Below are 15075 nucleotides of genomic sequence, written 5' to 3'. Positions count from 1 at the left end.
CCCAAAGCAAGTAACTTAAAAAATGTTTGTTTATTTTTGAGAGAGACAGAGCACAAGTCAGGGAGAGGCTGAGAGAGAGGGAGACAGAGGATCTGAAGCGGGCTTTGCACTGCCATCAGAGAGCCTGACACGGGGCTCAAACCCATGAACACTGAGCCAAAGTCAGACGCTTAACTGACTGGACCACCCAGGCACCCCTTGGACGTATCTTTATGATGTCATCAGTATGACGACACACTCATAAGGAAATGTCATCTGCCGTAACTCTATAAAAAGATAACTAAGTGGGGCGCCTGGAAGGCTCTGTTGGTTGAGTGACCGACTTCGGCTCAGGTCATGATCTCACAGTTTGAGAGTTCGAGCCCCGCATCGGGCTCTGTGCTGACAGCTCGGAGCCTGGAACCTGCTTCGGATTCTGCATCTACCTCTCTCTGTGCCCCTCCCCCGCTCACACTCTGTCTCTCTCAGAAATAAATAAAAAAACACTAAAAAAAGAAAAAGATAACTAAGCAGCTCTCTTCTCATTTAGATCGTTAATGAGTTGGCTGGGGAGTGAAGGAGAGATTTCTGATGTTCCACTCATCAGACCTTTGAAAGGAAAACTGTTTCATACCCTATAATAAAGAGAATTTGCACTGCCCCACCATAATTTTTTACTGTTGAGATATATTTGACACATAACATTATGTAAATTTAAGGTGTGCCACATGTTAATTTGATACATTTAAACAATGCAATATGATTGCCCTTGTAGTGCTAATTAGTGCCTCTATCGGGTGAGAGAATTATCCTTTATTATTAGAGTTTGGAATAATTAGGTTCTAGTCTTGTGACAAGTTTGATGATTACAATACAGTACTGGGGTCCGTATTCACTATGCTGTCTTAGATCTCCAGGACTTACTCACTACTTGCTGCAAGTCTGTGGCCCATGGGGTAGCGGGGGTTGTGGGGTTTCCGAGCACCGATTGTAAGTTTGTCCCCTTACTACAAACCTGTCCCGTCTCCTCCCACCCCTTATTAAAGGAGAGGTCTCCATTCAGGAAGATTGGAGGAAAGAGCTACAATGTGTATTTTCAAATATTCAGTGTCTGTCGACATCTGCTACTGAACAGAACCTGGGGTCAGTGGACTGTGCAGGAGTGACTGGGACAAGTTCACGCGCCACTGGGACCCTCCGCCTAGAGATGGTGGGCACATCTGGGAAACAGTATAACACATGGCCATCATGCCACTGCTTGAGACACCAAGAGAGCACAGTCATCTCCTGGGAGGAGCGTGGCTAAGGGCTCAGAGAACGAGTGTCTGGCCTTGTGGCTAAGCAAATCACTAAACCAATATTTATTGTTTGTTTTCTGTTTTTATTTTATTTATTAAAAATTTTTAAAAAATGTTTACTTTTGAGAGAGAGAGAGAGAGATGGACTATAAACGGGAGAGGGGGAGAGAGGGCGACACAAAATCCGAAGCAGGCTCAAGACTCCGAGCTGTTAGCACAGGGGCTTGAACTCATGAACCGTGAGATCATGACCTGAGCTGAAGTCAGACGCTTAACTGACTAAGCCACCCAGGCACCCGTTAAAAACAAAAACTAGCAACTGTTAATTTCCAACTGGTAATGACTCTATTAATAAAAATGGAAACAGTAGGCTCGTTTTCATTTCTCCGTCTCTGTGATCTTCTGCAGGAACCTTTTACTCTAAGAAGTGGTGTCCTGGAGAGTGATGCCTTCATCATTTCTTCACGCACTGAGGCGGGAAGGAGGATGGTATTCTGTCCTGACATACTCAGGCCAGTCTAATTGGAAATACTCACTTGCTTAATTTCGTTTTTAGTGAGGAAGGGTTACTCACTGACGAAGCAGTTAACCAGAGCCGGGAGTGAGCCATTTGCTGGGGCCCTGTGTGTGACAGCCTGCTACGGTGGGCAGAGACCATCAGTAGAAGGATCACTTCCATGCAGGGTGGACGCCACGATGCTCTCAGAGAATCGGTGCTCGGAAACGCCATAGCCCCCGCTACCCCGTGGGCCAGGTGAGACCACCAGGGTGCCCGGATGGCCTGCAGTCCTGTGTCCAGGTTTAACCACTCCAGTTAGACTATAACCTTCCTGAGGACAGGGCTGGACGGCACCTCGGATGACGTTCTGGTCGGACACTGCCGTACGCAGCTCAACCCAGAAGTGCACAGAGCGGAAGGAAGGAGAGAAAGGAAAGCCTGGAGAGGCAGAAGGGGATGGTTTCCAGGCTCTCGACGACATCTTCGATTTCAGAAGAGGAGGAGGTGAGAAGAAATAAGGAAAAGAAACACAATGCAAGGAGGGCACTCACTCTGGAGAGGTTTCTAGATGATCTCGAGCAGTCACCAGAAAGACTATCAAGAGAAGGCTGGTGAAGTCTCCTCTCTACAATTCTGCTCCTTCAAGGGACCTCCTGGCTTAAAAATTAGTATCTTTTTATCAGAATCTTTGTTAAAGTGTCAACTTATTCTCCGGCATCCCAGATCCAAGGACACTCCCCCTGGTAACTAACCACAAGAAACAACCTAGGCAGCTGTAACAAGGCTTAAAAGTCAACTGTGTCTCTTGCAGACAGGAGATAACATTTTCTGCTCTTAATGGCTGGCTCAGCCAGGTGACTGAAAGGAAAGAGATAGATCAGGGATTCTTAAAAATGACTGCATGTCCCATTCAGTAGGGAAAATTCTCAACACTCAGATTCCAAGCCCATTTGGAAATTGTCTTCTCTAGGTCTGGGGTGAGACCCGGGGATGTGTCCTTTTAAATACGTAGCTGGCACAGCCACATGCTTTAAACAAGTCTGCTGCATGGCCATGGTGGCGAGTCCCAGAGAGAGAGAGAGAGAGAGAGGGAGACCTTGCTTTTCTGCCCAGCATCTCTGTCCTCCCCAAATTCATATGTTAAAGTTCTACCCCCCAGGGCCTCACAATATGACTGTATTTGGAGATGTGGTTTTTATGCAGCAGTTAAGGTTAAATGAGATCATGGGGGTAGCTCTTAATCTGATAAAACTGGTGTCCTTACCAGATTAGGACAGTCACAGGCATAGAGAAAAGATGGTGTGAAGGGCCGAGGGGCCCGTCTACAAGCCAAGGAGAGGAGACAGCCCTCACTGACACACTGATCTCAGGCTTCTAGCCTCCAGAATTGTGACGAAATAGATTTCTGTTCTTTACCAAAATAGGCTCTTCGGACTCTGGCGCCTGAAACGGGCACTTTGAACTGATGGAAAGGGAGAGGCCCTTGGAGAGACTCGTCAGTCCAAGGCGATACAGACATATAATTACAGGTGACAGACAGCAGCTGCGCTCACTCTGCTGAGCACCGGGTAAGGCATGGAGCTGTCAGGTCACTTTGCTGTACGCCTGCAACTAACACAACACTGTGTGTCAACGCTCTTCAGTTAGAAACAAAGAAATTCCCACGCAGTATATTAAATAATTAAAAAGAGGCTTTTTAATTATTCAAGTATGAAAACACTTTTTTTTTTTTCCCAAACATGAAATGAAAACAAGTATTGTTTTGAGTAGAAAGGAAGTCAGCGATGCTTAAGATACACCTCACGCGGTTTCAAAAGACACAAACTCTGAAATCCTATGATAAGGGCAACGCCCCAGAGTCGATGATGCTGTCATTGCTTATGTGATGTGCAGTCTAGTCTGTCAGTCATTCTGTTCTTTCACAGCTCTTTTCCGCTTTTTAAAGAATGTTTATTTATTTTGAGAGAGAAAGAGAGAGGTGGGGGGAAGAGAGAGAGGGGGAAGGGCAGAGAGAGAGAGAGAGAGAGAGAGACAGAGACAGAGAGAGAGAGAGAGAGGGAGAAAGAGAGAAAGAGAGTGGGAGAAGGGCAGAGAGAGAGAGGGAAAGAGAAAATCCCAAGCAGGCTCTGGGCTGTCAGCCCAGAGCCCGATGAGGGGCTTGAACTCACACACCATGCAATCATGACCTGAGCCCAAATCTAGAGTTGGGACACTTAACCGACCAAGCCACTCAGGTGCCCCAAAACTCCTTTTTCCCCAAACATGTCTCAATTTTAACAAGAGCCTGTATATACACATTTGCTACTGAAAACTGAGCCAGCACAACAAAAAATTTCTATTACAATCCCAATTTTTGAAAACCAGAAAATGTAGCCGAATCCTGTCCTAATTATGCTTTAGCCAAACCAGCCAATGCTTTCTATGTATTCCTTCTGCACAAGCTACTTGGCTTCCAATTTTCGATGCTAGGTTTTATCTTAATGACTCCAGGCTTCTCAAACACATAGGCCAACACCACTGAACACCTATTAGTGCTTCTCTGGGTCAAATCTCTATCAAGTCCACATCCGAACGGAGAGGGAAAAGAAGACTCAAATCCAGTTTCCATCAACAGATCCCATAAACAAGTAGTCTGGAGGATGTAAGTCATGAACAAAAGGAGATTTCTGGCTTTGCCACACATTTAACTTATTAAGACTTTTCCTACCCTTCTCTGATCAAAAATGGTCTGGAGCACCTTTGGGGTTAATGAAAAGTCTGACTCGCTGGAAATATCTAGACTTTTCTCTGATAGAAGAAACAGTGGCTAGGATGGGAGACACTCTGTATTTGGACCTGCGGAGCCTGACGCTGGGTGAGCACTTCTGTGTGGATGTTTTCTCTTCTACAAAATGAAAAGATCAATTTGACTGATCACTGAGATCACTTTCAGTTCTAAAAATTCTAATACTTCTCAAGATGTATTCATTCACTGTCTCCNACTACATTCCAAATGCGTGAGGGGCCCCTGGCCAGCTTAGGTGGTGGAGCGTGGTCTTGCGGTTATGAGTTCAAGCCCACATTGGGGATAGAGATGAATTAACAGCAAACTCTTTTTTAAAAAAATGTTCTATTTATTTATTCTGACTGAGAGAGAGAAAGCGAGTAGAGGAGGGGCAGAGGATGAATCCCAAGTAGGCTCCTTGCTGCCAGTGCAGACCTGACACAGGGCGTGAACTCATGAACTGTGAGATCATGACCTGAGCCAAAATCAAGAGCCAGATGCTTAACGGGCTAAGCCACCCTGGCACCCCGACAATAAATCTCTAAAAAAGAAATAAATGCATAAGAAGAACTTACTTGTAAATTTTATTTTTTAATACTCTGTATGGTGGGTTTAAGAAGTCATATTTGTTTTAATGTTTATTTATTTTGAGAGAGAGAGAGAGAGAGAGCACAAGAAAGGATGCAAGTTGGGGGCAGGGCAGAGAGAGAGGGGGAGAGGGTGAATCCCAAGCAAGCTTTGCGCTGTCAGCACAGGGCCCAATTCAGGGGTCAGACTCACAAATCATGAGATCATGACCTGAGCCAAAAATTCAGTAAGAGAGCTTAATGGAATGAGCCACCCAGGCGCCTGGAGAAGTCATGTTTGGATCTTGTAGCCACTGTCGTTTGTCAATGTAGCTCCTGACTTCTGTGCTGTACACACTCAGGTGAGTCACATATTGGCCAATGGGGACAAAATCCTGAAGCGTAACTGTGCAGTAATCGTGACTGTCACTCAGTAAACCTTCTCTCCACCCCCAGTGTGACTGCACTAACCCCTGTTAACTAAGGTATTTCGGGCAGACGCGCAGGAGAACAGGCTGAAAGCTGGACCGACTTTGTAGGCTCTGCTTGGCTATTTGGTATAACCTGGGAAACTTAACTGAAAATTAGCATTAATTATTATCTGGTTTTAGTTACAAGTCACATTCTTTAAGACAAAAAAAAAATAGGGAATAGGGGTGCATGGGTGGCTCACTCGGTTAAGTGTCTGACTCTTGATTTCGGCTCAGGTCATGATCTATGGTTTGTGAGTTCGAGCCCCACATCGGGCTCTGTGCTGTCAGTGGAGCCTGTTTGGGATTCCCTCTCTCCCCCTCTCTCTGCCTCTCCCCTGCTCCATCTCTCTGTCTGTCTCTCAAAAAATAAATCAATAAACTTTAAAATAGTTAGGGAATAAATGGGTTTAGGTATATTTTTGAAGCAGACTCCCACTTTGCTTTTCATTTTCAACTTCTGTTGTTTTTTTCTTTCCTTTTACATGTTTGAGGGTGATCACAATATCTTTAAGTCAGGCATTATACTTAGTATTATTTTGACATTTCAATACAAATCATATGAAGCTGAGGCAGCAGCACATAACCCAATGCCTTGATCCCAGATAGTATTTCTAAGTCAGAGCGAACAAAGACCAAAATAAGAACATGGCGGCCAACCTAAGCACCATATAGGAATATGGATTTTTTGTTTTCAAAGAAGAGTTACTTGAAGGGTTCTTAGTTTAATGCCAAGCAAATCTCCCTCGTAGCCTTTAACTCCCACTTGCAAGCCTGCGGCCAAGGTTACCTACCTCCACGACACCATGATGAATGGACGTGTACTGTTTCTTCTTCAGCATCACCAAGGTGATGACAATCACCGTTGCTATGACAACACCGCCCACCATGAGTCCGATGATGGCACCTTTGTTGGAACCCACATCTTCTGCAAAGAACACCTTGAAAACAAATCAAGAGAAAGGACTGCAATTGCAGGAGACAACTGGATACGGTATGTGAGAAGTTTTAGTATATGAGTGTGGGTTGGTGCATTTGGTGCATACTTGGGACCCTCCCCCTTCCCCCCCCATTTCTACTTACTTAGAAGGACATCTGTAGTCTCCAGAACGATGTACAACATGTGACTTACCCAGTTCTGGGAAGTCTACTCCCCCTCCCCCCCATCCCCTGCATGTCCCTAAAAAGACAAAACAGAAGCCAAGAGGAACCCTGAAACCCTCCGACTGGTGGAACATTTGGTGAGAGGTAGGGCAGGGACCTATCAAAGGCTGTAAAGGTGAGGAGCGACCACTATGCTTTAGGTGCTTTTCAAACCCCATAGATGTCCTAACCTCCTTAGATGGACATTAATACATAGGAATAAAGCATCTGAAACAAAAAGGAGTTAATCAGAAGAAAAAGGACGTCTTGTTACTTACTTTTAGCCAATAATTCAATAAGACGGTACTTAACCTTGAGAAGTGTGATGCTTAAAACAAATTTTTTTTTTCCCAAAGGGAAGAAGTAGGAGGTGACAAGGTAAGAATTTTAATAGTCACGCAGAACTGCGGGACCTACTTACTGTTTTCTCCAGAAGCTCAACTAAAACTGTCATTTTATTCTTGCTGTCTATTTGGATTTAACATAAAAAATTTTGGAAAACACTGCCGAAGATACACAGTCAGTACGATAACTTCGCTGCACAGCACTCCTTACTATTGCTTATAAAAAAGCAAGTCACTATTTTTCAACCTCATCTACCTAAATGGAATTAGAAGAGCACACGGCACTGTTTATAATCTGTTATGTATGAAGGTGACCTTATGCCCAATCACTGCGCCTTACTACTACTAAACATGCATGCTATTTAGTATAGACATTAATAAAAACTCCCTAAATAATTTCTTTCAGTATAACTAAACATGCATGCTATTTAGTATAGACATTAATAAAAGCTCCCTAAATAATTTCTTTCAGTATAACCTCAACATAGTAAAAAGACTGATTTTCCCAGGGAAAACAAACATCCTAGCGATCTGAAAAGGCAACATCAAATACAGCAAATGAAGTCAATTTCCAAAGGAGTCTTACGGTATAGTTGCAACAAAATGAGAAACTGTTCATAATTATTCCCCTTTCCCAACAAATATGCCAGTTCAACATATTTATAAAAAAGCAAATCGTTAATTAGCTAATGATACAAGTGTGAGGTAATCAGGAATAAATGCAAGTCTGGACATCTTCGTATGTCTTTAAGAAAATACTGTAATTTTGTAATATTCATCTCACTAATTGTAGCACATTATCCTATCAACTAGCTCAGTAGAGGGAGCGGAGTCTCCTAATTGCTGCCGCTGCCATTAGTCACTGTCACATTACAGGGGTGAGTGTAACCGTGGAGATGGGTTTTTATGACACAGCTCCAGAAAATGCAAGTCCGCACATTAATCTTCAGCTCAGTGCCCCACTAGCCCCTAACTCTTTACTAGTTCCCCCAGGTTTTTTTTTTTTTTAATTTTCTAATGTTTATGTATTTTTGAAAGAGTGACAGAGAAAGAGAGAGTGAGAGCAAGTGGGGGAGGGGCAGAAAGAGGAGACAGAATCGGAAGCAGGCTCCAGGTTCTGAGCTGTCAGCACGGAGCCCGATGTGGGGCTCGAACCCACAAACTGTGAGATCATGACCTGAGACAAAGTCGAGTGCTCAATCGACTGAGCCCCCCAGGCGCCCCTCCCCCAGGGTTTTTTAACCTCTTCAGTAGCAGCCAGAGCAAGAGTGCCCCTGATTCTATAATAATTGAGACTAGGTTAACCCACCAATGAAGATCGTGCTTCAAAAAAAGGTGAAATATTCTTGTACAAAAAAGATTACGGGAGTTAAAATGCAAATCTGAATCACAAGTCAGTTTTGGATTTGCTCCAACTATTAAGTGAAAAGAGGCCTACGCAATACTTCACAGGCATTTCTTTTGGAATTTACTACTTGGATTGATACATATTATTTGTGAATATTGGAAAGATACTCCCCCACTTAAAGTGCACGCATGCGCCCAAACACACACATGAACACGTAAGTGCCTGAGAGCACGTACTTCTCAAGCATTATTATTGGTAGAACTTTATTACCATTTTATGTTGACTACTCACTGTGCAATAAAATCGTCTTCTTTATTAATTTAACTTCCTTACTATGCTTACTGAGAAGATGAAAGAAACCTGGGACGCTTGGGGGGCTTAGTCGGTTGAGCGTCAGACTTCGGCTCAGGTCATGATCTCCTGGTCGTGAGCTCTAGTCCCGTGTGGGGCTCTGTGCTGACAGCTCAGAGCCTGGAGCCTGCTTCTGATTCTGTGTCTCCCTCTCTCGCTGCCCACCCCCTTGCTTGTGTTCTCTCTCTCCCTCAAAAATAAATAAATGTTAAAAAAAATTATAAAAAAAAAGATGAAAGAAGCCCTAATATAATGCAGATTTTATCTGAAGCTGTCGGTTAAAGATTTTATGGAATTCTTGGAGCTGCCTGCAAAGAGATGGGTGGGTGCTCTTTGATTTACTAGGGTTCTAACATTTTGGGGGAAAAAGAGGGGAGGGAGGAGATTTTGTCTGAAAAGGAAGCTGCCATCTTCTTTGCCCAAACCTTTCATGAGTAACACTGTTGGGAACGTCATGGCGTCCTGCTTACCTCCTGCCTCCACCCACCTCGTTAGAAACCCAAAGATCCTGGCCCTGCAAGAGAGCCCAACGCGTGGGCATTGGGGAAGGGACAGAAAGGGACAGGAAGGAGAGATGAAGCAGCACAGGCAGACAGTTATAAACGCCAACTGAAGACAACAGCCGTAAAACGTGTTCTGGGAGGCCAAGTAATGTTTGCATTTCAAATCCACCTCTTATAAACCTGTCTTCCTAGAAAACAGAGTGGAAATTAATTAAAGTGGATATTATTATTATTATTTAATATTTTTATTTATTTTTGAGAGAAAGAGAGAGAGAGAAAGCACGAGAATGGGAGGGGCAGAGAGAGAGGGAGACACAGAATCCGAAGCAGGCTCCAGGTTCTGAGCTGTCAGCACAGAGCCCTATGCAGGGTTTGAACTCATGGAGAGCGAGATCATGCCCCAAGATGAAATCAGACACTTAACCGCCTGAGCCACCCAGACGCCTCCTAGAGGGGATAGTATTATATAAATTAATTCCACTGTCAGCCCTTGCTGAGCTTAGCTAACCTTCTAGGTGTAAAGAACTACTATATAAAGACCCTCTTTTTCTTTATATTTTCATGATAATCCTTTAGGCAAGTGCTTTATTTTTATCTTTTCCTTAACTGCATTTCTGGCACAGAATGAACAAGTGTTAACAGGTCATTTGGCAGAAAAAGGTAAAGTATTTCACGTACCAATTTCTGGTGATGGACTTCGTATCCTGACTCATGTCGGAACTCAGCATCCATCTTCACCTCAGAGATCTCTTCCGTCTTGATATTTGTCAAGCCTGAACCTGCATTAATCCATAAGCATCACACCATAATTAAATTACGCAGGGCTCTCAATTCATTTTATCTGTAAACAATACGACTATAACACAAAGGCTACAGAAACCTTCTTTCTAGGCTTGGAGTGAGAGGAAATAGATTAATGACTTTCTTCAAGGAAACTGACACCCTGTATTTAAACCCTTAACCCCTACCTATTTTAAACAAAGAGAAATTAAAGATTAAAGAAATCCAGAGTTAAAGCTTCTACTGCCTTTAAACACACGCTATAATTTTTTTTTTTAAATGGGGAAAACCAGAAGTTAAATACCAGATGGGAGGTTAGCAAAGATGTGTTCCCAGAATACACTAGCTTGTTTTAGGGGCTTATTAATAGTTTAGTCTTTCCTCATGTGTTTTCATTCCTTTGGAAAAAATAATAAACATCTTTAAAAATGAGCATTAATTACCTGGTAGACTCAATCTGCTAGTTTAGGGCTTTGTTCTAATTACAAATAAGTTATGTTCGTCTATGCAGTGAAGCACTGTAAAAATCAGATCATTTATTTAAGTGATTTAGTTACAGATATAGAATGTAATTGGTTCATCTGCTGAATGAAGAGTTGCAGTACATAATTTTTGAAATTGTTGATGTGGGAGTAACAGAAATTGTAACTTAGTAACTCCTCCTCTATAAATTGCTATATGATTCTTCACTAATGGTTATAATAAATTTTGTTTTTCAAATAGTTTGAAGCTAAAAAACAAAATGTAAAGCCATTTTTAACACAAAAACTGAAAGCACAGATATAAACACCAGTTTCCATACTGCAGCACTTAAATTTCAAAAGTCAGAATTTTAGGATGAGAAAGACTTTTAACAAAATCACATCCTCTACAGTTTTCCCATGGTGGGGGAGGGTGGGAAACCCTCCACTCCTGAGTGAGTGGAGAAAAAAATCTATCCATTTGCCTCCATTTCAGACAGCTCTGTCTACAAGAATGATGGCCTTTTTACATTGAGCCCAGACCAGTTTTCCTACAGCAGCTACTCTGAGCCTGCACAGCAGAACAAGCCAAAACCTCCCTCCTGCGTTATAATCTTGAGCAGATCAGACAGTCAAAGAGAGGCAGCACGTTCCATTCCCGATGGTTCTCGCTCAGGCTACATGTTACCAGGCACTTCAGCTCCCATGGGACCTAATTTCTTGCTTTTTGTCTAGTCACGCTTACAGTCTCGTCCACCAGGTGCTGTGAAACTTGTCACACACCTTTTTGTAACTGAAAAGCACAATGTCAACAAAATACCGTGTGCCAGTCTAATGGCACAGCTCATATAAAAAGAAAGGGAGGGTACTTGGACAAGACCATGGGCACCCTTGCTGGTTGTGACAGATCTCTGATTCCTTGTCCAATTGTTCACAAAGCTTCCATTTAATAACTCATCTCAAAACAGACCCAAGATCAATGTCAATCTACAACTGGCCTGTAGACTGTTACCCTATCTTCTCTTGTCTTGGTTAGAACTAGTTCCTTCTCCCTATCTTCCCAGCTCTCCTGCTTTCCAGAGATCCACAAAGATTCTGGAGGGCAGTTCAAGATTTTCATCCTCAAATTCTCTTTACCTACAATTTTTCTGGGTCACAGGACTTGGATGTGGGTGGAGAGGTGTTGTAGATTTGAAATACATCCACAGATCTGTTAATACTCCCCCTTTCCCGAGGTGGGACTTAATTCCCTTCCCTTCAGCATGGACTAGATGAAGTTCCTTGCTTCTAATGAATAGAAAATAGAGAAAGTGATCATGGATGAGCTCTGAGTCTAGGTAAAAATAAATAAATAAATAAAAAGGCAACACAGCTTCCTTCTTGTTCTCTTTCTTGGATCACTTGGTCTGGGAAAGGCAGCAGTCATGTCAGGAGGACAGTCAAGAAGCTCTACAAAATGGTTCCCACGAGGTGTGGCAGTCTGCTGTGAGTGCGNAGGCAGCAGTCATGTCAGGAGGACAGTCAAGAAGCTCTACAAAATGGTTCCCACAACGAGGTGTGGCAGTCTGCTGTGAGTGCACCATCTTGGAAACAGACCCACCAGAGTCAAGATTGAAGTCTTCAGATGGTTGCAGCTGATGTCCTGACTGAAACCTCATGAGAAGCTCTGAGTCAGAGGCCCCCAGCTAACCCATCCCTGAAATCCTGAGTGTTACAGTAACTATAAGAAACAAAACACTTGTTGTCTTAAATTGCTAAGTTATGGAATTATTTCCTACATTAGCAGATAACTGCTAGAAGGAATGAGTGCTTCCTTTTTTCATCTTGATCTACCTTGGGCTTTAATTTCCTTCTTTCAGAGGATCACTATCTTTGATACAGACATAAAGGCAGAAGCACAAAGTGGGACAGTTTCCCTTTCTCTCTCATCTTTTGCTGGGTCTTCTCAACCATCCCTTAACCCCTGGCCCTGTCCTGAGAGCTGCAGGGCTCTATTCTCTATTTAAATTGCTTTAAAATTATTTGCATTTTCTCATGATTTCCAACTCTTTCTGATCTATAATCTTCCTGACACTATTTTTATTGGGCTGTGATGCTAATACTGTTATTTCTCATAACAGAGAATATTTTTATATATATAATGACTGTATATTTTTATCTTTCTAAATCTGAGATGCTGGTGTAACCACAGTGATTTCTTTACAGCCCACTCTTTTTCTGTCATCAGGATCTAGCAATGCAACAGTTAGAATTATACTTCTGAGATTTCTTTAATGTTTATTTATTTATGTTCGAGAAAGAGAGTGTGGGCATGCAAGTGGGGAAGGGGCAGAGAGAGAAGACAGAATACCAAGCAGGCTCCATACTCAGCGTGGAGCCCAACGTGGGGCTCAGTCTCACAAGTGTGAGATCATTACCTGAACCGAAATCAGGAGTTGGGTACTTACCTGACTGAGCCACCCAGACACCTCTATATTTCTGAGATTAAAAAAAAAAGTCTCTTGAATAGTCTTATTTAGATTGTGGGACCAAACAATTACTTAAAAAAATATGAGGTCTCCAGTCAAAATTGCAAACGCCCACATTATTTCTAAAAGAATATGGAAAATACTTTTGAGAGTCAAAAAAAACCCTGAAATTCATCTAACAAGTCAGAACAACAGATAACTATAGCTCAACAGTTTGTGAGATTCTCAGCAGAAAGAGATCTTTCTAGGTCATTTTTGTATAGCATGTACCATCACTTAGAGAAAAGACTTTGTATACACTAAGCAAATCTCAGTAAAAGGTAAGAAAAATTAATAGGTTTGCATATAGGCAAATATCATGGGTAATAAGCTCATACTATGAACGTGATTAAATATGACATGTAGATTTAAATACATTGCAGGCACCTTTGTTTACAGGCTAATCAGATGGTGTTTTCTCAGTTGTGTGGATTCCATTCTACGCCCTGGTGTGATTCTAGCTGTCTACATTACAGTAAGTGAGCAGAGTCTGTGGTTCACTTGAAGCAGAAAGAGGCATGTCCTTCAGGAAACCTCTTACATGGTTTGGGGTCAAGGACTTGGTCTCTTTCATGGGGATGGAGAAGGGTGGTAATAAATTATAGTGGAAAGGGTAGCTTTCCTTTCCCTGTGGATAGCCTGCTAAGTATCTTTCCTCTTTATTCTGGCCAAATGGTATAACTTGACCTTCAGAATCCATTGTTCCTGAGAAATAAGCCAGGACAGTAGCTATGGAATGGCCACTATGCCCAGAAATCACCACTGCTTCCACTGTTTCCCCTACTTGACACTACATTCTAAAAGTTACAGTGCCCTGGTTTTTCAGGTATGAAAGACAAAGAGAGTCATTTCTCTCAGTCGTGATTATACAAAAACCCTTTCTTTACTTGTTTCAGAGTGACAGTGGCAATTATTCAACAATGATGCCATCAACAGAATGGCATGATAGGACAATCCTAGGAAGAGTCTCTAAGTTTGGAAAGTCTAAAGATACGCTCTGGCACGTTAGACTCAAGCATGCGGTCTCCTGAAGTGTGATGTTGGAAGAACCAAAACGAATGCTACGAACATAGGGGGGAACTGGTCCAAGTGCCTGGGAGACTCACTCTAAGTGCGGAAATAGAGAGCATATGTATATAGGCCTTACGACAGATCCAGCAAATAGAGCTATTCATAAACTAGATGCTTCCTCACTTCATACCGAATCAGTCTTTCTTACCTATGGCCTTCTTTTATTGGGGAGACCCTAGCTTTACCCAGTAGAAGAAAAGAGAGCTGAACCTAGGCCACTCTCATCTTTGACTCCTTCCCCTCTTCTTTGCCAATGGAGGAGACTCAACTGTTTCAAAACCTTCCTCCAAGTCATCTTCCAGCATGTGCTGAGGGTAACACACCCCTTGTTGAGTGTCCTGTCTGCTTACATCAAAAACACCCTGGTTTATACTTTACATTGCTTTAGATTCTCCTGGCTTTCAAATTCCATCTTCTCTTTTATTTACTTATTTTATTTTGTTTTCTTTTATTTTTATTTAAAAATTTTTTAAATGTTTATTTATTTTTGAGAGAGAGAGAGGGAGAGAGAGAGAGGAGCAGAGAGAGAGAGATACACAGAATCCAAAGCAGGGTCCAGGCTCTGAGCTGTCAGCATAGAGCCTGATGCGGGGCTCGAACTCATGAGCTGTGAGATCATGGCCTGAGCCGAAGTCGGGCACTTAACCGACTGGGCCACCCAGGCGCCCCCATTTTAATTTTTCTATCTCCTCTTTTAAATATACAAAGTGTGTTCCCTCTATTATACATCAAACTCCTGAGAACAGGGACCTTCTCATTTCATGTCTTTCCACCCACTGCAGCATTTAATGCATTGATCTTTGTGAAATATCAAAATGAGATATTGCTGTTACTGAAATATTGTTATAATAAAGCCTTCAGATGGCTTCTTCCCTCTATATAACACCTTCATTTTCTAGCTCTTCCCTTAGAACAGATTGTTTTGGGGAATGAATGAAGAAGTTATTTTCATGTTAGATATTTTAAAAGATGGGGAAAAAAAATCAACTTT

At 42.4% G+C, this 15075-nt stretch overlaps 1 protein-coding gene across 6 annotated transcripts in view; it reads right to left on the bottom strand.

The window, feature by feature from the left end:
• Positions 1 to 15075, bottom strand: part of APP (amyloid beta precursor protein) — a 270144-nt gene that overhangs the window by 5924 nt on the left and 249145 nt on the right. For all 6 annotated transcript variants that reach the window (XM_077760216.1, XM_077760217.1, XM_077760218.1 and 3 more), the window contains 2 exons: positions 9944 to 10044; positions 6371 to 6517 (listed from right to left, as the gene is read on the bottom strand). In XM_077760216.1, the coding sequence (XP_077616342.1) occupies positions 6371 to 6517; positions 9944 to 10044 (248 nt within the window). The remainder of the gene's footprint in view (positions 1 to 6370; positions 6518 to 9943; positions 10045 to 15075) is intronic.

The sequence above is a fragment of the Crocuta crocuta genome, unplaced genomic scaffold, assembly GCF_008692635.1.
Source record: "Crocuta crocuta isolate KB4526 unplaced genomic scaffold, BGI_CrCroc_1.0 scaffold369, whole genome shotgun sequence".
Lineage (NCBI taxonomy): Eukaryota > Metazoa > Chordata > Mammalia > Carnivora > Hyaenidae > Crocuta > Crocuta crocuta.
The sequence above is the reverse complement of the archived record's forward strand: the minus strand, read 5'-3'. Positions and strand labels throughout refer to the sequence as shown.